General features: G+C 41.4%; 1 protein-coding gene across 1 annotated transcript in view; it reads left to right on the forward strand.

The window, feature by feature from the left end:
- Positions 1–2858, forward strand: part of mroh1 (maestro heat-like repeat family member 1) — a 29480-nt gene extending 26622 nt beyond the window's left edge. The window contains 4 exon segments of the mRNA XM_030782326.1: positions 87–221; positions 883–985; positions 1196–1261; positions 1647–2858. Coding sequence (XP_030638186.1) covers positions 87–221; positions 883–985; positions 1196–1261; positions 1647–1723 — 381 coding nt within the window. The 3' untranslated portion in view covers positions 1724–2858.
- The last annotated feature ends 19100 nt before the right edge of the window (positions 2859–21958 follow it).

Genomic DNA, 21958 nt, shown 5'->3' on the forward strand with positions numbered 1-21958 from the left:
TAGAGGGTGGTGTTTTGTTGATGAAGGCTCGTGCTGGCTGGTTAACAGTTGTTGTTGTTGTTGTTGTTGTTGGCTGTTGTACCCAGGCATGTAAGTATGCTATGAGGGCGTGCGCTCCCGTTGTGGACTCTGAGCAAATTTCCACCATGTTCCAGAACCATCTACATGAAGACAAGGGTCTGCATTATGGAGAGTTCGTTAATGACCTCACCAAATACATTGTGAGTACAGAGGATGCGTATTTCTAATGGAGAGGTTCATTAGCATTAACATTGACTGGCCTTTAGTGCTTGGGCGTTTTAATAGCTGATGCGTTTGTATTTTTGCGTGGCATTAGTTAAGTGGTAGTGAATAAAGATATGCTGCTTCGTCGCTGGGTTTTATTTAGCTGTATTGTTTTATGTGTCTTTTAATGTGATTCTGTACGACAGCAGCTTAATTGTCCTGTGGAATTTGGGTGAATTAACGCAGGGAGAGTGATTTACTGTCTCCCGTGACCTAAGAATGATCAGCTCTGTCAGTAATCATTAAGTATCTGAAGATTAACGCTTTGCTGCTAATTTGTTTTTTAATTGCAATCATTATAGAACAAAAAAAAAAAAAAAACTAAAACAAAAAAGTGTAGCTCTAGTTATAAGAAAGCAGTGGTCTTAGAAAAAGAAAACTGCTCATTAAACCATTTTGATTTGGTTTAGTCTGCGTGTTCCTGACAAACTGGCTTTATCAGTAGGCACAGACTGTCATACTTTTAATTAACTATCATGTAATTAAGTTTAATTATTGACCAGTGTTTATGAATTCATCTTCTGTGAAAGAAAACATGAATGAGATTTTTTTTTTTTTTAGTCACAATATCTGATTAATAATTTATTCTCACCAAAGATTCAGGACTTTCCAAGCATGCTCAACTTCTATCACATCTCCGTCCTCCAATTCTTCAAAAGCAACTGGGCCGAAATCAGAGCCAGCGCCGCTATGTTCGTCGGTAAGAATTTCTTTTTTTTGTTGTCTTTACTCACAAAGATATACTCATTTTTCTCTTTCCTTGACTACTCTAATCAATATTAGGTGTGAAATTAGAAATGCACTTTGGATGAAAATTAGCTTGATCCGCTGTCGTGGAATTTGATTGTCACTGATATGATTTCGCTGATCCATCATTTTTCCATCATTGTGGGTTTTTTTTAATGTAAAGGTTTTCTCCTCGGCAACCTTCCTGAGGACTACTTCAGTCATATAAACATGGGCAGTGTGACTAAAGGTAGGTACATGTTTCCTGTCATTGTTAATTAGTACTGCAGAGTACATTCACTTACCATTCACCACACACCTGTTTATTATTTACTCTTAGCCGTGCACTGCATATGAAACAATACACTTTCATTACCAAAGCATGACTGATTTTTTTTATGAGGTACTTGTATGATTTGGAAAAACCTCACCACATGTCGATATAAAAACATGCAGAATCCAACCTCCCATGTTTAATAATAGTACTAATAATTTGGTTCGTGATTAATGTTTCCACCTATACTGAGCAGGTTTTCTGATGGCATTATTCATGTATTAAGGAAAACTACTGTCTTTTTTTTTTTTTTTTTTTAAACCTCCCTTTCTTAACCTCTCTTTTGAACTCCTTTTCTCAGGACTAGTGTTACTGCTCCAAGACCCAGATCCTTTAGTCCGAGCGAAGGCAGCTGAGGCTGTCGGCCACTTCCACTGAAAATCCCTCTGTTTGCCTTTTATTTTTGTTTTTTTTGTTGTTGTTTGTTTGTTTTGAATTCCCTCCCCCCCTTTTTGTTTCTTTTTCACCTTGAGCAAGGCAAAAGCATTAAAGTATTGTACTTGAATTAGCACTTATTGGATTTTAGCGACCAAAGACTGTGTAACAGTTAAACAATTCAAACAAATTGTATCGTCATTCCAGCAGTTTGAAGTGGTTTGTGTGTGTGTTTATTACGTGAGTTTAAAGTGTGCATTAGACATAGCTATCTGACAAACCTCTGAATGACAGAAAAACAAGACCATCGAACGGGGACCCTCAGAATCACGTTTCATGGACCTCGACGGTTCAGTCAGTCCGCTTCCCGCTGAACCGACCTAATGATCGAATTCAATATTTGACTGACTGCTGGTGTGAATTTCACCTTGTGTAACAAACTTTCCGTTCACTGCATGGCGCATTATAGGGTCCTTAGCAATATCCAATCATCAGACCAGATTTTATGGCCAGTGAAGTAACCAGACACTATGAATTACATTTCCAGAGACTCAAATATACTACCCTCATCCTCCACAATTTTCAGTCTGTATAACAAAATCAACAATAATTTACGGTGCAAGGTTTCCAACACCTACAGTTTGCACAGATAACTCCGGTTCACCGTTTCTCCTTTCTCGTCCGCTGCAGACGCATATACAGGTTAACACACTATTGATACTGTGGGCAATCCCGTCTTTCATTAATGCCAGAGTGTTTAGCAGCAGGACAATATTCCTGTATACAGAAATACCACAATTACAATCTGTTCTTCCCTCTGACCTGAGGCAGAAAATGTAGGAAGCGGGCTCACAAAGGCTGTCGGAAACAGTGCCAAATTCTCTGTTTGTTTGCAGATTGGGGCATCATTATGTTTCTTGTTTCGTATGTTTGTAGCTCACTCGCCGACCTCAGCCGTACAACAGTCGAGTCCTCGCGATGCTGTGTTTACTTTTCCGTTCTATACGGTACGGTTTCAGTGTCACTTGCGCTAGTCTTGGAAGTGTCTGTGGAGTTGTTTGGGGAATCATTAAATAAAGGTATAAAATGCCTCTTGTCTTCATGGATATTATCCAATTTCTCTGTTGCATTGCAATGTACTCTGTACTCACTCAAACCATGTTTGTCTGTGTGTGGGTGCGTGTGTGTGCGTGTGCGTGTGTGTGTGTGTGTGTGTGTGTATGTTTCTGTACATGTTTCTCAGAAATGTTCATTGGGGAGTTGTCATTGTGGGGTAAAGCTTTGAGATTTTTTTTTTTTTTTTTTTTTAGTTTGGAGTATCTGCTACTCTGTTATTGCACAACACAGTGTTGGGGTCATTTGTTGGGAGAATATATTAGCACTCACATCTTTTTTTTTTTTTAAGAATAGTTTTTCAAAAGAAAAGTGCTTTGTATCATTTAATGGAGAAGTGACTATTTAAAGTGACGATGGCAATCATTTTACTTTAAAACTGAAACTGAATCATTAAAGAGATTTTTCTTTACTGCACATATTGAATCGAAAGTCATTTCAAAACTCTGTTCTAAAAAATGCTAGAATGTTGTCATGTTAGACACAGCTACCAAAAAACATTTCTTGTTTGTGTATTTTTAAAGGAATTACGGGACAGACAAGGTTCCAAGTTGTATAGTGTTCTTCTTTTTACTAGCTGCATATGAACATTGCCTTGTAACATAAATAGTCCTATGTCAGAATTAACTCTCTAAGGCCTCCGTTAAAATCATTAATTAAACAATTCATGTTAGTCAATCTCCAACGAATTATAGACACGAGCTGTACATCTCAATGTGCGTTCAAGGTTATTATATATGAAATCTTGTAGCAATCAATGCCCTTAATGTTCACAGTACTGAGACATGATTCTCCTTAGTAATGACAATCAATTTCAGGGCTAATTTGTATAATGATTATATGAGAATGAATTGCATCATGTTTGGCTGCAAAGCCTGAGTTTCTGTCGAGCTGCTTTCAGACAAGAGTTCAGTTTAGTCTGAAGTCGGCAAATTGGGGTCCCGGTGCCATATTAAAGAGAGTAATTGAACAAAATGTGTTTGAATCAGAGGACATTCTTACCAAAGTCAATTTTTACCTTGACAGAAAGGCCTGTTCTGGGAAATTGCCTCCGCTGTGTCATCTTTCACACTGAACTGTCCTCAGTTACGGTTTGGATGTCAGCTTTGCTTGATAAAACTGTGTGTATCAGGCAATCAAATCAGACCTAGCTAATGGCTAATTCTAAATGATCCACTCCAGTGCATTTGAATGGTTGTTTATTTCTTTATTTCTTTATTTATTTTTCTCCTGCTGCTCCTCTGGTCCCCACCGTTAGCATCAGGGTACAATTGGTTTACCCCAGATGGCCCGTGAGCGTTTATATGGAGACTTCAGGTCATTTTAAATCTCTATTGACCCTCTTTACATAATGATATTGAAGATAATGTGATCTCTGAAAGCATTTGAGAGAGCTCTGGATGAAAGCGTTGATACGCAGAACATGCAATAAGTGGCCGTGCCGGAGAGCTAGGCTCAGAAAATACACGTTTGAAATCTATCTGTGTGCCTTTAGAAAGCCAAAACCAAAAAAAAAAACAATAAATCACGGTAAGCCAACTCCAAACAAAATTACCATGACTTTCTGAATATTTATGAGAAATATATAGCTAAATATATCATTCTGTATGACCAAATAGCTTCTGAATAGCTTTTTTTTTTTTTTTTTTTTTAAAAAAAGTTCTTTTTTTTAAATGGTTTAAGCTGGAAGTGGCTGAAAACATTTGTGATTCACACTACACGTTCCTTCACTCAGCATAAAACGCAGTGGTTTACCTCCTGCAGAGAGACAGTTGTAATTCTACTAATTCGACTTCATCATTATACCAAATACAGTCTGTTTTCATGCTATCACCATGACTTCCATTCACCTTATGCACAGTACTTCATTCATAAATACATGAAGCGCCCGCTGGCAGGGACTGAGTAGATTACATTTCCATTTCTAAATAATATGTTAGTGTTCTTTAACAACACAAATACACTTTTATTTGTGTCTCCCTTTACATGATGTATGTTTGCGTTTTCATATATACGAATATATGTATATAACAATACATATGTATGTCTAATCTGTGTCGATACAAGTGAATGTCCCCTCTTCACAAATATATAGTTGTTAGGTAATGTACATACTGGTAAAGGGGAAAAGTTGTTTGCATAAAAATGAATGCGGTGAGCAAGCACCCTGAGTGAGGGGGGGAGGGGGTCTTTATACACCTGTACCATCAGTTAATAAAGTTGAAATCTGTCTGCATGACAAGAGCGGAGGGTGTAAAATGATCCTTTAGACATGTTCTCGAGGCTGTTCCTACTGTTGTGTCATTATGGGGCAAACTAAATATTGTATGATTTTATGACTCACTAAGTTTAAACCCTCCTACCTCTGATATTCACTAGAGGGCGCTAAAGTTTGCGATTGCGTGCTCCCACTCATGACAAGCGTACCTTGCCACTAAAGAGGAGAGAATGTTGTGGAACATCGACCTAAATGAACAGAGTAAGCGAATGAGATTGCTTATCCAATAATAATTCTGCTGGAGGTAAAGGTCAAGACAGCCATGATTGGACCGTGATTTTTCGAAACCATTTACCTCAGCGAGCAAATAGAAAAGCCCTTTTAATCCAAATGAGGCCCGTTTTAAAGATTAGACTTTTGGATGTATGTACATGTAGCCAAACTGCGGCCACATCTGATGTGTAATTTTCTCTGTAGGATACACTAACTGTCCTTCACTTTAATCAAGAAGATCTCTGCCCCCTCCGGCACATCCTATCGACTCCCTCCACTTCTCTCAACTGAAAAGGGATTAGGACTCGTTTGTACCTTGATAACGTTTTCATTGTCCATCCATTTGCTGCGCTAATATGGATCAGAAAATGGCGAAAGGGGTACGAAAGTTCACGAAAGTGTGCCTGTCTCCTTCAAAGAGTCTGTCCTTCATTTTGTCTATAGTTTGATCTGCGAATTAGAACTACTCCCAAATGTTACCGTAAGCTAAAGTGTACACTCAGATGACATTCATACATCCGCCACCAACATTATAACTCTCCACCAACCTGTTGTTATCAAAATTTGACGTTTGCTTAATGACCCCCACAGTTTTATGATAAACGTGTCTATGCGTTAACGTATTTTTGTTTCGTATTGTAATCTGCGTTTTAGAGTTTAAGTTTTACATGACTACAAATAGGCCTACCTCATTATATTCTACCGACAATCTTCAACACATATGCAAGTTATTTGCATACCTCCTCCATATATATGATCAAGGAATAAACTATGCCTAATGGGACATATAATTTGCCTAATGATGCCCTTGTAAGGCACTGAATAAATGATGATTGGATATCGTAATGATGGCTGATCTGCTCCTGCTCGATTTCCTGGGATTAAACAGAGGTACAAATTGTATAATTCCAGATGGCACTAATCCTGCGAGTTTCTCAAGAATCTCTATTTCAACCTTGATTACCCAGGTCTGTTACTCTTCGTGTCGATGCTCATATTTCATAAAACTGTAATTATATACATTCCAGAAAGATATTTGCCAATTTAAAGATTAAGGTGTCAGTTAAGTGAGACCTTTCTCTCCTTCACACCTCTCTCTCTCCCTCTCTCTCTCCCTCTCTCTCTCTCTCTCTCTCTCTCTCACTCACTCTTTCTTTCTCTCTTTCCCACATGCTGAAATTACAGTCATTCATTCCCTTTTGGCAGCCTCGGAGAGCGAGACGGAGAGAGAATGTATCTAGACTTGATCTGACGCTTTGAGAACATATGGATCTAATCTGGGACTCGATTGCTTCGGCTCACATGTGATAGTGCCCATCAATTTATTCCCTGTGATGCAATGAGAGAAAATCCTCCACAAGTTTGGCGGGTATTATATTTTAGACCTGGCGGTTATCTGGATGCTAAACCAGACCGGGGCAAAAAGACTTTGCCCCTTCCCCAAGAACGTGAAATCTGTTTCAAGCATAGAGTAAGGTAAATGTTCCTATGCTAGCAATGCACTTGAAAGAACGTTGCGAGCTGAAGTTCAGCCTTTCATGAGGAGTTAATCTGCTATCCACTGTTGCATATTAAAAAAAAACAAAAAAAAAAACAACTCCTTTTTTCGCTTTTTCCTACCGCTGAATGTAAGACGGAACATAATCTTTCCATCAGTGCTGACAAACCTCAGGCAGTGGAGCTGCAGCCTTGTGGCAGTCATAGTGTGTGGAAGCGTTTCATAAACACATCTGACACAGTCTCTGATAAGCCTCTGAACTGCAAAAATCAGGTGCGCTGAATTAGAAATTGGAACAAAAAGCGACATAATATACAACTTCACAGTGAAAACAGTCGCCTACTTCTGCGCCTGGTTCTATCAGAGATGCCTCTACTGTTTATAGGTTACAGGGTTTAACATTCTATAACATACCATTCAGATAATTAACATTAGAAAGCATGTAACTTATTTTAGAAACTGTGATTATATTAATCAATCTGGAAGGCAAACAGAAAGTGAAGATCATAGCGTTTATTCTTAGAAAATAAACTCATTGTCAAAGAAAAAAGTATTTTATTATTTCAGGATTTTTTTTCCCTGTATGCTTAGATTATCAATCCCCTCCAAGACAGATATATTAATGAGAGGTTTTCTGAAGCGGTCCGTTCACAGACATTAAAACAAAGTGCATATATGCATTGGACTTTATCTCTTTTTGAAATATGCTGTATTATTAATGATGAATCACCAGCCACTAATATAGCCTTAATTACCTCGAAATCAGCCTCCTTTTAAAACTAATTAAATGCCACTTGAACCATTTAATCAGAAGTGCTCTTAAATTGTTTGCGGCGGATCGAGTGAAGAAGAATCATCCCTCGGGAAGAGGGGAATTATTTTGTCACGGACGGAATTAACTCTGCTTCACCAAATTAAATGTCCAATTGATCTACTCAGAATCAATTTAAAGTGTCACGGTATTAGAGGACAAGATACCTTTGCCACTTCATAATTGTCATTTAATGAACGTGACTCAGATCATCAACCTCATTTCGCTTCTCCGGAATGTTCTATCCTTCCTCTCATAGGCCAGTTGTCAATAGTGTCAGATTTGAGGAAAAGTAAAACAATGAGCTCTATGTATTCCAACATGGTGTTAATCAAATGCTTATATCTGCATTCACTTTTGTTTAAACATGTTTAGATGTCTGAATCATTTAGAAGCATTGAGTCAGGTGACACTCTGGGTGGCAATGTTTTATTGTGATTTCACTCACATACAGTATTACCACATATGTATGCAGTTAGTCTATGTGTGACAGGGCCCAAAATGAGTCATATGAAAGAAGAAAGACAGAGAGTGATGGAGACAGACAGAGAGAGAGAGAGACAGAGAGAGAGAGAGAGAGAGAGAGACAGAGAGAGCGAGAGAGAGAGAGAGAGAGACAGAGAGAGAGAGAGAGAGAGAGAGAGAGAGAGAGAGAGAGAGCTGAAGAGGCCTGGCTAGTGCCAGTGGCGCCGTGCATTCCAGTCTGGCTGCTTGTTAGCGTGCCAAACCCTTTGCCTCTTTTCACTGGCCTTCTCTGCCCGGGCAGAGCCAACGGTTACACACAGCCAATTTAGAGTGATGTACATTCGACATGTCAGCTCCCAGTCTCAGCTCAGGAAATAATTACTTGTAGGAGCATCTGGTTTTCCTCAGAGTGCAGGGATAGAACCTGACGCGGGCTGGTCGGATAAAACAGCAACTCTCGTTTTCACCACTTGAAAAAGGAGTGGAGTGAAAGAGAGAGGGAAACAGAGAGGGGGAGAGAGAGAGAGAGAGAGAGAGAGAGAGAGAGAGGGAGCCACCTGGTGAAAACTTCCCTCAGCGATAGCTGCATATGCGTAATCGCTTCACTCTGCCGCTAATTAGAATAATTGCCCATATCTTGCCGGAGACGGAGAACATGGTGATGTCCTACGGGTGAAAGGAGAGAGAGAGTGAGCAGAAAGGGCATATGGTTTACCTGTTTCAGTCCCAGCTTGATTTCTGCATAGACACCTACACCGCTAAACCAGCAAAGCACTAATGATTCCAGAATTTTCTATAAGAAATATTTTGTATCTTGTTCGTTTGATGAATGATGAATGGGTAAATGTGCTGGACTGAAAAATCAAAATCTAACAATCTATCTCTCTCTCTCTCTCTCTCTCTCTCTCTCTCTCTCTCTGTGCTCTCAACAGGACAGTGTGAACTGAAGCAAAATACTGGTCTCAACTGGACAGTGTGAACTGAAGAAAATTCTGTTAGCTTGAATGTTTTTCTTGTTTTAATAGAGGTTTGAGTTTTAAATAGCCCACCTCTCTGCTCAGCTCTGTAAATGACCGCACCTTTATTCATGCTCGCAGGTGGGAATGGTAGAATATCCTCTGTAACCTTACTAAAGGAGAGGAGTGTTCACGCAGTGGATGCTAAGCTCTTCCTATAGTCTCTTCTCAGAGGGAGGTCTCGGTCTTTCTCATCCCTTTCTGTTAACATGTGTGATCTCTCTCTTTCTCTCTCTCTCTCTCTCCTCTCTCTCTCTCTCGCTCTCTTTTTCCTTTTACGTCTGCAATCTGTTCTCGCTGTAAGTCAGAAACTTTAGCTCTAGTAATTTGAGAATCTCACCTTGGCCCAAACTCATGAAATTTGTGAGAAATAAATTTCGTTTTTTACGGCGCAATAAAACAACAAATCCTGAAGTGCCATTTCATGCCGTGAATGGGGAGCTTTAACCTAGTGTTCATAACTGCCATAAAGTGGGACATTTTTTGTCAATCTTCCATTACAAATTTACAGTGTTATGTCCTGCGGTCATGTCTACTGCTTTGATATGAGCAGGATGAAAAGAGCCAAGTTTCTGTTCAATATCGTAGGTATTATCTGACCAATCATTAACATTAGCATCTATTTCTGCTTCTAACCATAATGGAGTATCGCAGCACCTGATTACATCTCTGTTATTAGCCGTAAATTAAACCTGTGTGACCAGTTGTGATGAGTAGATGGAGGCCTGCAGTTATGTGGTGGTTTTTTTTATACATGATAAGCCCTTGAATTGATTCAACTGCATTTCTCTCTACAAGTACACACTCTAATACAGTGAGAATATTGCACTGATTTTCAAACATTCATTTGGTTTAGAGTCACAGATTCCATCCTTCCTCACTAGGCTCCTTGTAACACACAAAGGACAGTGTGTAATGATAAAACATCCAAAAACGAGCTCTCTGCCGCCTGTACGCTTTTGCACTTTGCGTTATCCTATTCGGGGCCGGCTGTCTGTGCGTGTACTGACCTCACGCCGCTTTGGTTTGCGTCTTCACAGCGGAGTGCGTGCTGAGCTCTGTAGGGCAGAGAGTTTAGACCATCCCGAACGTGTACTCTGACACAGCGTGGGGTCCGTGTGTGTCCCTGAGGGTCCGGGAGAGAATGGTATTCCCACAGCGGGACGTATACACACGCGCACAGAACAGAGCCGCGGGAAGCTTGTGCAAGAGCAACGTGTTTTCTCTGTGACAATGACATTCCTCACAAAAAGAAGTACTCACACAGGAGTTTTACACACCCTGCAGAGAGCAAAAAAAAAACAGAATGCAGCAGTCACAGACACAGTTTAGCTGACTTTTAAACCACGTTTATGTTAACTGGGTGAAACCAGTGGAGGGTGATTAGACATCACTGAAATATTGAACAGACATCACACAGTCAGTGAGAGCAGTTAGTGCTACAGCTTCACTTTCTCATGATAACAACAACGCACTGTGATGCATTCACATGTAATCAGTAAGTAATGCGTAATAACAACGTCATAACCATTAGTAACAATTACCTATAGTCTGATCTACAAGACGCTGCGGACAAATACATGACCGTCTTTCCAGGCCACTGTATCATTGCAGTACTTCTCCACATTATGCGCCATTAATCATTTTATGACCATGCGTTCAAGGAAAAATGAACGTCAGGTTCTCCGCGCCCGTAAACAGTGCTCTCATAAATAACATTACACCACAGATTCTGGAAGTTTCTTTGGAAACCTTGTAAGTCTTAAAAGAAGAATGAAAGAAGACATCACTCTATCACTCTTGACAGTCAAGAAAGACATCAAAGTTATTTGTACAGCGGGAGTGAAGAGAAAAGAGAGAGCAAGCTACCAGGCTGTAAATATAAAACAACAGAATGAGGGACCAGATGTTGAAGGAGAGGAAAGGCTGATTAACACACTTGTGTGTCTACAGCCTCACCTCAGGTGCTAAACTATCCCCGTTCGCTCCGGTAATGCCCACAATAGAGACTAATTATGAAAAACACAGCCGCGCATCTCCTCGTCAAACTTTTAAAACAGGTCTGCCCCTAAGCCAGCACCGACGGACCTCAGAATAAGCACGGCCTGTTCCAAAAACAAATCAGGCCGGTGCCTCCCGTCTCCTTTTGATTAGGCCGTCTTCAAACGGCTTTCCCTTTGAGCCTCTGTAGACAAGGTCTCGACTTTAAGTACGATTTTTTCTATTTTTCTAAAGAGGCGAGAAAACAGCCACAGAGGAACGCCGCAAATTCGTCGGTGTTAATATTAACTCCGCCAGAGTGTTTCTGTTGTCTCACCGGGGACAAAAAATTCCCAGACAATAAATTGGAAAAGTAAATTTGCTGTGTAAGGGACATTGCATGATTCAGAAAGTAATTAATTCGTCATTTTGTGACTCAGCATTCACAGAAAGTGGAGAAGAGAGAGAGAGAGAGAGAGAAAGAGAAATGCGTATCCTCTCTACACTTGAACAGTAGGAGTCACACGTTTTAAACAGTATCCTCTCTTTGGTGGTGTGCTCTATATCATACCATGTACGGACTGGATTGTTTGGTAAGTGCAGTCCAGCGAATGTCCTGAGGACCACATTATGCCTCAAATCATTAACTTTCTAGAGAGCTATTCCTCAGGACTGTATCCATACTTACACTTAAATACATACAGCTAAACTTCATCCATATGGATGCTTACACACACACACACACACACACACACACACACACACATGCACGCACACACACTGAAATACATACATGCAGTATTCCAAGAACATCCTGTCCACTTTACATTACAAAGGAATAGAAAAATATACTCCATAGAATATTCTAGATCTCTATAGGTGTATCACCCTTTCTCTCCCCCGCTCAGTCTTTGAATTTATTTTTTTTTTTTTTGGAGCCATTTTAATTAGGGCTCCTGAGTGTGTGACGTCCTCACGGCAGGAGTGTGTGTACTCGCTGGGTGTGACACCCAGGTCTTTATGTGCGCTCTGCACACATTCATCACTGTCTCCTGGGACAAAAGGAAACCTATGGTGCATGCTAAGAGCCCTGGCCTTCCAAATGGCTGCCGGAATACATTAGGGGTCCACAGACTCCCCTCCCCTCCCAACACCCTCCTCTCACTGCCCCCCCCCCCACCTACCCACCACCCACCAGCACTACTCCCCAGATAATGAGCTGCACCAGGCCTGATGTTTCATTCTCCCCTGGTTCCTGACGGCAGGCACCAGAGCGGCGGTACCACGGCACCCGAGAGTGAGCCTGCATTAGATATTCATACGGACAGCAATAGCCTTCTTCCTTTTTACTTTTGTAAAGGAAAAGGTGGTTGCGTGGGGATTATTTGTGTTTCTCTCTCTCTCTCTCTCTCTCTCACTCTCTCTCTCCCTCACTCACTCACACACACACACACACACACACTCATTTAAACAGCAGTTCATGCAAGCCAAGCTTTTTCTTGACAACTGTGTGAGAGGTTTTCTGTGATTTCTTTTTTTTCTTTTTTTTTTTACAACAGCTTTTGTCCCAGCAGTTCCACAGCGTCTGAATTCACTTGGTGTATGTGTGTGTGTGTGTGTGCACGTGCGTGTGTGTGTATGTGCGTGTGTGTTTGTGTGTACGTGCATGTGTGTGTGTGTGTGTGTGTGTGTGTGTACGTGCGTGTGTGTTTGTGTGTACGTGCGTGTGTGTGTGTGTGCATCTGTGTGTGTGTGTGCGTTTGTGCGCATTTGTGTGTGGGTTAGAAAGGAACACTAATCAGGCTTTAGCTGGGAGCAGGGGTCTTATCAGGCAGTGTCAGGGCTTGGGGGCTGTCAGTTTGTTTCAGACTGATAGCAACTAAATTAAATCTAGATTCCCAACCAAATATTCCCCTCCTGGTGTGAATAATTGCCCCACTTAATGACCATAAACAATAGCTTCCCAGAATGAAGATGCTCTACCTCAGGCAGACCTCTGTACCAAACTGTCCTCATTACACCCTCTTTCTCCGGCTGCGGTCCAATCTCGCTGTTTATGTTTGCCTTTAAAAAAAGGAGGAAGAGGAAGGCAGAGACGACTTGTTCATAAAAGTGGTGCTGTATTTGTGTTTGTGAGGGTGGCCGCCTTTTAAAACCCCAGCCCTGGCTTCATTGTTATCGGACCACGTGAGGGAGGTTCTCCTTTTTGTGCGAGGGCTCGATTACAACATTAAGAGAGAGAACGAGCACTTTAGTATGATTTAGGCTAAGAGCACTCGAGAAGAGTCTAAGTAGCGCAGAAAGGACAAGATAATGAGCTGAAACCAGAGATGGGGAAACTAAATGGAGAGTTAAGTAAGCAAAGAATTACCAAGGAGCATTAGAAGAGAAAGCGCTGATATTAAAACACTATGACCGTTTTACCTGTGAGGTTTGAAAAGAACAGAAATAGCCCCAAAAAGCAAAATGCTACAAAAAAAAGTAATAATCAAACTATTTTTCTTCTCTATAGCAGGAAAAGTGATTATGCCCACAATATTTTGGCATATTCAACACATATATTTTATATTTTATAAAAATGTATCATTGAATCATAAATATGTATCTTTTCACCCTTTATCAATATTCTTCTCACTGTTCAAAAGTCTTTCACAGTTGTTCATTAAATGTGAAAAAAGAAAATTGATTTGATGTCAATTATGCGTGTCATTAGGACTATAGCAGTAATAAATAATTATTTGCTTTTGTTTTTGTTTTTGTTTTTTGGTTTGCTGATGACATGTCTATCATTTATGCAGTTGAGAATGATAATCCATATTCATAAGAGACATGGGCGGCACAACATTTGTCTGGGCAGATGCAATAATGAGTGAGCAGAGAAGGAAATCTGGAGAGAGAGAGAGAGAGAGAGAGAGAGAGACAGAGAGAGACAGAGAGAGACAGAGAGTGAGAGAGAGAGAGAGAGAGAGAGAGAGAGTAAGAGAGAGAGACAGAGAGAGAGAGAGACAGAGAGAGAGAGAGAGACAGAGACAGAGACAGAGAGAGAGAGAGATGATTATGGTTAATGAACGGATTGTGTATAATAGCTGAATCAAATAAAAAAGCCACATTCCCTTTCAGTCAAAACTGTAAGAGAAACTAAAAGCTATGTCACCGAAGAAGAATGAAATGAAACATGCAACCAGCAGTTTTTTGGGTGTTGGTACAGTTCCAGCAACAATTTTTGCCCAGACATCTTTCGGGCAAATTCACTGCTGTCCTCATCATGCCAGAATCGAGAAAAGTTACGATCATAAAGCAACAAACTTTTTGGAAACTTTTTTTATGTGTGAAGCCACAACGCATACCTGGCTGTTTACAAGTTATAATGGCAAAAAAAAAAAAAAAAACAGGACCAGAAGCCGTCCAAAGCGTCTGAGAGTGGTAGAGCTGAGATAAGCAGTGTGGACTCCAAATGCAGGAGGTGTTGTGTAGAAGAGTATCCAGAGATTGTATTTCTCCGGCACTCTCTGCCTCTCTCTGGTAGGAGATGATCTATACTGTATGGAGGTGGTGGGGTTGGGACACGTCTTACCCCGATGGTTCGGTTATGTTTTTGGTTCACCGTCGCCTACCCTGACGAAAAAAAGAAAAAAAAAAAAAAAAGCACGGTTTGACAATAACATATCGACGGTGCTGAAGGCAATCCACTTTTTTGTCATTTTAATAGCATTGAATCTCAGTTTATTAAATCAAGTGGAAATATCCTCTATCCTCGCCATAGAACTTTTTGTTTTGACCCTTGGGCTTTGGACCATTGGCTGAAATCAATCCCATCAGTAGGACTGGGGATGATATTTTCCTTCTCTCTCCAGGGAATGAGTTGGTCTTCTGAGACATAGGTGAAATTCCACATTTTCATCATTTTTTTCTGTCTTTCCCTCCTTTCTCTTCTCATTACTCTTCTCTTTCATCCTGGCAGGTTGTCAAGCAACTGTAAAGAGATTGGGCAGAAAAAAAAGGTTGGGGGGGCGGGGGGGGGGGGTTGAAACAGGGCGGTGGGGAGGCAGATCAGGAGCAATCTTCTCGACAGGCTGCAAGTGCGCGAGGTACGACGCAGATGGTGACATACAACCTGATACCCAATGCTGAGGGAAATGAAGCTCCCAGACACATCAGCTGTTGGAAGGATGACTCAGAACCCAATCTGAGCAGTCTCAGCAGGAGCGTAAGACGTGCGGCAGACTTGTGCGTCTGCCAGTGCCGCCGCGCCGTGACATTTCTCCATCACGTTAACGGTACGCGTCGTAACATAAGGGTCACCCAAGTTTCAACCCGCGCGTCAAAGTAGGGCGGCTGTGAACCAAAAACATAACCGAACCATCGGGGTAAGACGTGTCCCAAGCCCACCACCTACGTCGTGTCTCGAGCGTGAATGAATTTTAATGGCTCATGTGGCATGACTGATGAGTGCAGACAAACAAACAAACAAAAAAAAAACAAACACGCGGAGCAGAACTAACGAAAACGCAAAGAGAAATCAAATCATTTATCCGAATCAGAATCATAATGGAGGATTATCTTAGAATTGGCAAGGGGCAATATGAGGTTCGTTTTCGAACAGATTAATTCACGGGTGGAACAAGGGAAGCTTGTTTAGCATAAGTGAATTGTGTTTCCTTGTAAAGAAAAAAAGGGGGGCAAATTATAGTCCATGGTCACCTTTTGGTGACCAAGGAGAAAAAAAGGAAAGAAAATAAAAGAAAAGAGGAGAGAGGAAAAGAAAGAAAAATGAAAGAAAAGAAAAGAAAAGAAAAAGAAGAAAAGTTGCTGTAGTTTATTCAGACACGTTTCATCATCGTTGATGAATAGTGCTTCAAGAACTAATGCGCTGTGAATGAAAGATATGACTTTCATAAGTCAGGGGACAGGACATGCCAGAGTGGAGATGTGCAGGAGAATAAAGGCACAGGTGCATCAGACACTGACAGTTTTAAAACCTTTTACACAGTTATAGAGACCACTAAGAGATACGACCTGACATCTCTGCCTATGATTTATTTATCCACAGAGAGAGAGTTGGATTTTGGTGTGTGCCGGTGGATTAAAACAACTAACCAAACACATACGCAACTTTCTAAGGTGTTAGAATGGGATGAAACTGGGATCTCTGTCTACGATTTCCTCATCATTTCCCTGTCCTCGTTTTAAAGGTGTAATCAAATTTGATTTGCAGCTGCGTTGACAAAATCATACTGGGTTGGTGATTCACGCTATATGTCATCTAGGCTTAATCCATGTCACCTCTGCAAAAGCTTTGCATCCTAATCAGGGGAAAAATCTGGGGGCTTCATCCCAATTGCCCCCAGCCGGTCGGTATTCAGCATGCAGTTAACATTAATATAAGATACACAGTCACCATGTGTTGTAAGGAACACCAGCAATGCACTGGTGTGACTGGAATTCTGATAATTAGCTCGAGCTTGAACGCTCGTGGCCATAGGAGTTGATGTAAATCGTCGCAAGGTGACTCAACGGCGATTCTCGACGCGTTCTTTTGCCGGTACCGCTGTTCGGAATCTCGTTATGCTAACGCACGCATGTCGTTTGCGTTTGATGTCGGCTCAGAGGAGAAGGATCGGCTTCATTTTGCGGTTATACATGCCATAGGTATGTATATGCATACCCGAGGACGAGATATAAAATTAAAATGAGTTCAGATGGTGACGAGTGAAAATGAGTGCGCGTTACATACCGTAGAGACAGGTGTCCCATCATTCAACGAGACTCCAGGCAATCTTCAAAGTGAAATCTTCCAACAAAGTAAAATCTATAGAAAAAAAATGTGTCTCCATACATAAAGTAAGACACTTTACTAAATTTATCGTCAGCTTTTCTAAACGAACGTCAGTTCATGTAGGCCTACGCGCTACAGGTTAACAGTGTAGCGTTGGAGAGACACTGGAGATAGTTTAATATGGGCCATCGCTGGATTATCTAACAGTTAAATCCGGAACTACGAAAAGACCCACCTGACAATTTCTATCTTTCGCTTGTAGCGGAAGAAAATGTGAGTGTAGCGCAGCATTGCATAATGTGGGAAAACAAAGTGTCTCTGTACACGCAGTCTTTGTTTGAGACAGCATAGTTTCAGGGATGAGAGAAGACACAGTTCGGGTTGATTTTGGCTCAAACAATAAACAGTGGCATCTTGAATGTGTAGTGTTCAGTGTAGTCAATGAGGTGAGGAAAGCCCAGACTAGTGTGACAGTGGCCTCAGTAGAAGCATCATATTCACGACTCCCAGTGCTCAACCTTAGAGGAATGGCCCCAAGAGACAGAGGAAGAGAGCAGAGTGACTGAATTAGGAGATAGGTGTGTGTGTGTGTGGGGGGGGGTGTCTGTGTGTGTGTGTGTGTGTGTGTGTGTGTGTGTGTGTGTTCATGCGCGCGCACGTGTGTGCGCGTGCATGCGTGTCTGGGTGGGAGGGGTAGTTTATGACATCACAATTTGAGGTAACTGATACCTCACATCAGCTGACAGGTAGAATGCCTCTTTTCTGCATTAACCAGAATGAGTGGCTCTCTTGTGTTTAGACAGTCTATCATTACATCACTGGCTCTCGTGTCACACGCACACGGGCTTGTTTCCTTTGGCTTTCCCGCCTCTCAAAATGCCTGGTAACACTCGGTTAGATAAAAAGATGTATCCTTTTCATCTCGGCCTCGTTTAACACTCACACACTGTAGCGTTAGATAAATCAGCGGACGCACACAAAGAGCTGAAAGAGTAAGCTGTCATTTCCAAAGCCCAGGGGACGTGATGGAAACTCTCGACCAGTGATTGCCATGTCTATTGTCTGTCACTGGGTGACCAGCGAGTCTACTGAGTCTGACAGTCGACTGTCTGTGACGGATTGCCAATTTCATGTGTACTGGCGAAAACAAGCAGTGTGGTTTTCTGCTTGTATCAGAGATGTGCTTTGCTTTAACTCTTGGGGGGGGGGGGAAAAAACAGGCAAGAAGAAGAAATTTTACACATGAGAAAAGATAAGGCCGCTTTATTTTGACTTTGGAATGTCGCATTGATGTTTTTACTACAAGTAGTCGTTGTACTAAATGTGTCAACATCTCTCAGCCAAATCGAACATATTTATTTCAATGCTTTTTGTTACTTAGTTTTCAGGATCTGTAATGACCTTTGCTTTGGAACATATCTCTGTTATAACGCAATTTCAGATTATCTTTTTTTTTTTTTTTTAAAGGTAAATGGCATGTCGCATGGCCCAGAATATCACTGACATGTTTTCTTTTTGTATTCTATGAAGGCTTAATATTTAACATTTACAAGTAATCTCTTTCAGTATTTATACTACGCTGTATTTAACACGGTCAAAGCGGGTTCAACAATCAGCACAATGACTTTGCATCTCTGACATGTTACTAATTCTGTACCATTGCTTTATGTGCATCTCCGAACAAGTCAAACAGAATCAAAGCGGGGCCCCAGTCGGTGCATATCCCATTACCAAACCCAGAAAAAGCCCTGACGCAGAGACGGGAAAAGCTCTTCCTGCAGACCCACTTAGACGTCATGTGGGAATAGTCCAGGCAGGCTTCTCCTGACACATATGTTAATCAATGCTGTTAATGTAACCCTATTTAAAAGCTAAGATGTCACTAGAGGCGTTCTTTGGACAGCTGATGTTGGGGAGGGGGGGGGGGGGTGCTCGTTGTGTCTGGCTGGTTGTCCTTTTCTTTTTGACTAACTGCCACGCATGGAAGCAAGGGGCCTGACTCTCACGTGGGAACATCAGGTAGCCGGCTGCCCATGTGTTTCAGCATCCACATGGTACATCTGCTCCGCGGGACACTTGATAGATGACAGCGTGCATGGGTTTTTTTTTTGGGGGGGGGGGGGGGGTTTGGCTTTCAATTGGAGAAGCTCGTCTGCGTGACTGTGGACCTCTCAGATCTCCTGCACCTGAGCTGGAGAATTTACAGTGGTCAGAAGGGATACCAATCAGATGAGATATTCTCGGGTCTTTTTGTTTTGTTTTTTTTTCTTTTCTTTTACTTTTTAGATTCTTACCCAGCACATCGGGGAGAAAATTAAACAGAGAGCGAAGCATACTGTGAAAGAAAGAATCGGTTTAATTACAAATAATATTCATGTTGTTTTCTCTTGTGTAGTTTTCTTTAATACACTTTAAACCATTGTGGACTGCATTAAAAATGTATCTTAGAAAATTTTGTTGTGTATAATTGCTCACAGCAGTAGGTTCTTCCGCCGCGGAGTGATGAAGATCTTTTGTGTGATGATACAGAGAGACAGAGAGAATGTTACTGTGTTTACATTGTGGGAAAGATATGGTGTTTTTTTTTTTGTTTTGTTTTGTTTTTCTGACTGGTTTCCAATTGTCACCACCTCAGAGACTTTACATAGTAGGACTGTGCCAAAAACCAACATTCTAAAGTGTATTTGGATTTCTTTTAACCTCTTTCCTTTCTCAGGGTTTTACATTTTCGAGTCAGAGAGAATCGTTCAGGGGAGCGTCTGGGTTTTTTCAGCCCGAGCGTTTCAGTCGGCGAATCATATGCTCGTTGCTTTAACCGCGCCAATTAAAGCGTCCCTCTGTGTTATGACCCTGTTGGTCATTTACAGCTAAATGAGTTGGAAAACTGTCAGAGTAGGAGTCCATTTCCAAGAGTGAGCGAAAAAAAAAAAAAAAAAAAGGGCCGCACTCGCCATGCTGTGGTTCATATTAAAATGGATTATTTAATGGGACGTTGCGTAATAAACGCGTTTAAAGAAACATGAGCTTTGAAACTCAATGTTATATTCATGTTAACCTTTCGCGGTATCAAATTTGCTAAGTCACAGGAAGTTTTGCGCCGCTGTGGCTGAGCAAGCCTCTGTCTAAAGGCAAAGTTGTTCATTAGGCACAGATAGATTGAGGCTGGGACTACGTCCGTCTGGTGTCATTAATCAATGGCTGTCAAGGTGCTGGAGTCCTTTCCATTCTGGTGCCTACTGTATGGCTAGTGGAACATGGTCAGCTCTATGGGTGTGTGTGCGTGTGTGTGTGTGTGAGAGAGAGAGAGTCTTTATGTGTCCTTGTGTATACATGTGTGTGTTTGTGTGCATTCATGTGTGCTTGTGTGTGTGAGTGAGTTTGTGCATGTATGTGTGTGTGTGTGTGTGTGTGTGTGTGTGTGTGTATGTGTGTGTGTGAGAGAGAGAAAGAGAGAGAATCTTTATGTGTCCTTGAGTATACATGTGTGTGTTTGCGTGCAGTCATGTGTGCTTGTGCGTGTGAGTGAGTCTGTGGATGTATGTATGTGTGTGTGTGTGTGTGTGTGTGTGTGTGTGTGTGCGTGCGTGTGTCTGTACGTGTGTATGTGTGTGTTCATGTGCTTGCACGCACAAACAGACTGTGTCACCTACACCATCTGGAGAAGGGGCAAGTGTGTGAGCATGCTGGTGCACCATGGGAGCCTGTGAGAGAGTCGCTCTTTATAAGCCAGTCTTACTCTCTGAGTACAAACCAAAGAGTGAACGTCATCATCAGTCACCATAACAAGAGCTTTACACACACACACCTGTCATACATTCTCTCCACTAACAGCTGTGTATGACTCCATGACATAGGTGTGATGCTCCTATTTTTAATGCATTTGATTCATGATAGGCCCATTGAAGTTTGATCAGAGAATTCCATATTTACGTTTTGAGTTATTCTCTCTTAACAAACCTGAGTAGTTTTAAATCACGTGAGAAAAAGGATTCAAAGCTGATATGAATGGAGAAATTCTGGATTCTGGACACTGAACACTTCATTTAAGCCTTATTCATGTCAGTAAAATTAGCCAATGCCTGTATAATCTTGATATATACTGTAAACAGTGTGTAATGTAATGTATCAGAAATATCAAAGCTGAAATTAAATCATCTCTCTCTTTTATATTTCAGTTAAGTGTTCAAACTGACCTCCAGATGTGCAAGAAAAATAAAAGGATCAAACAACAAGTCCTTTGAAGATAAACCATTGCTGCATCACTGACTGATGAATATGTAATTTCTTTGTTCATTAGTATAACTAATTTCATCATCCATATTCTCAGTACGAACCACAACAACACTCAAAATATGTTCAGTTACATATCCATCATATTTAATGCATAATCCAGGCAATCATTTATCCGCGGGGATCAGACAAAGGCAAAATCAGCGTGCTCTCTGACTGACTCCAAATGGCACGAGATATCTCGCCGGAGTCCGCAGGGACTATAAACTAACCCCCACAGCAAGGACCAATGACAGGCATCGCAAAAAAAAAAACAAGACACAAAGCAATGCAGTTGCGGTTAAATCGAATACTGCTTAGAAAAAAAAACACACAAAAAAAAATCCCTCCCAGTATAAGGAGACGCTACCGTCCGTTAAAAATCGCCACAAAACACAGATAGATGGCGACTCGTCGCATAAGACTTTGCTTTCGTCCTTGCTTGAGTCAGCGAAGAGACGGTCACACTCTGAGCTTTTACTGTCCATAAACTACTCATCTCTTCTTACTCTTGATACAATGATGTGTCCTCATAAGATAAACATCACAAACAGCGAGTCCACACCCATCAGCTATCAAGTCTATCCCCTATCAATCTCTGGCTCTGTGTGTGTGTGTGTGTGTGTTTGTGTGTGTGTGTGTGTGTGTGTGTGTTTGTGGTGTGTGTGTGTTTGTGGTGTGTGTGTGTTTGTGTGTGTGTGTGTGTGTGTTGGGGGGGGGGGGGGACTATCTGAATTAAGGGACACAGTTGGCCCATTCCTCTCCATCTGATGTCTGGCTCTTGACATTGATAGACTCTATCACCCACTTAGTGGATAA

The sequence above is a fragment of the Chanos chanos genome, chromosome 8 (genome assembly GCF_902362185.1).
Source record: "Chanos chanos chromosome 8, fChaCha1.1, whole genome shotgun sequence".
NCBI classification, from domain to species: domain Eukaryota; kingdom Metazoa; phylum Chordata; class Actinopteri; order Gonorynchiformes; family Chanidae; genus Chanos; species Chanos chanos.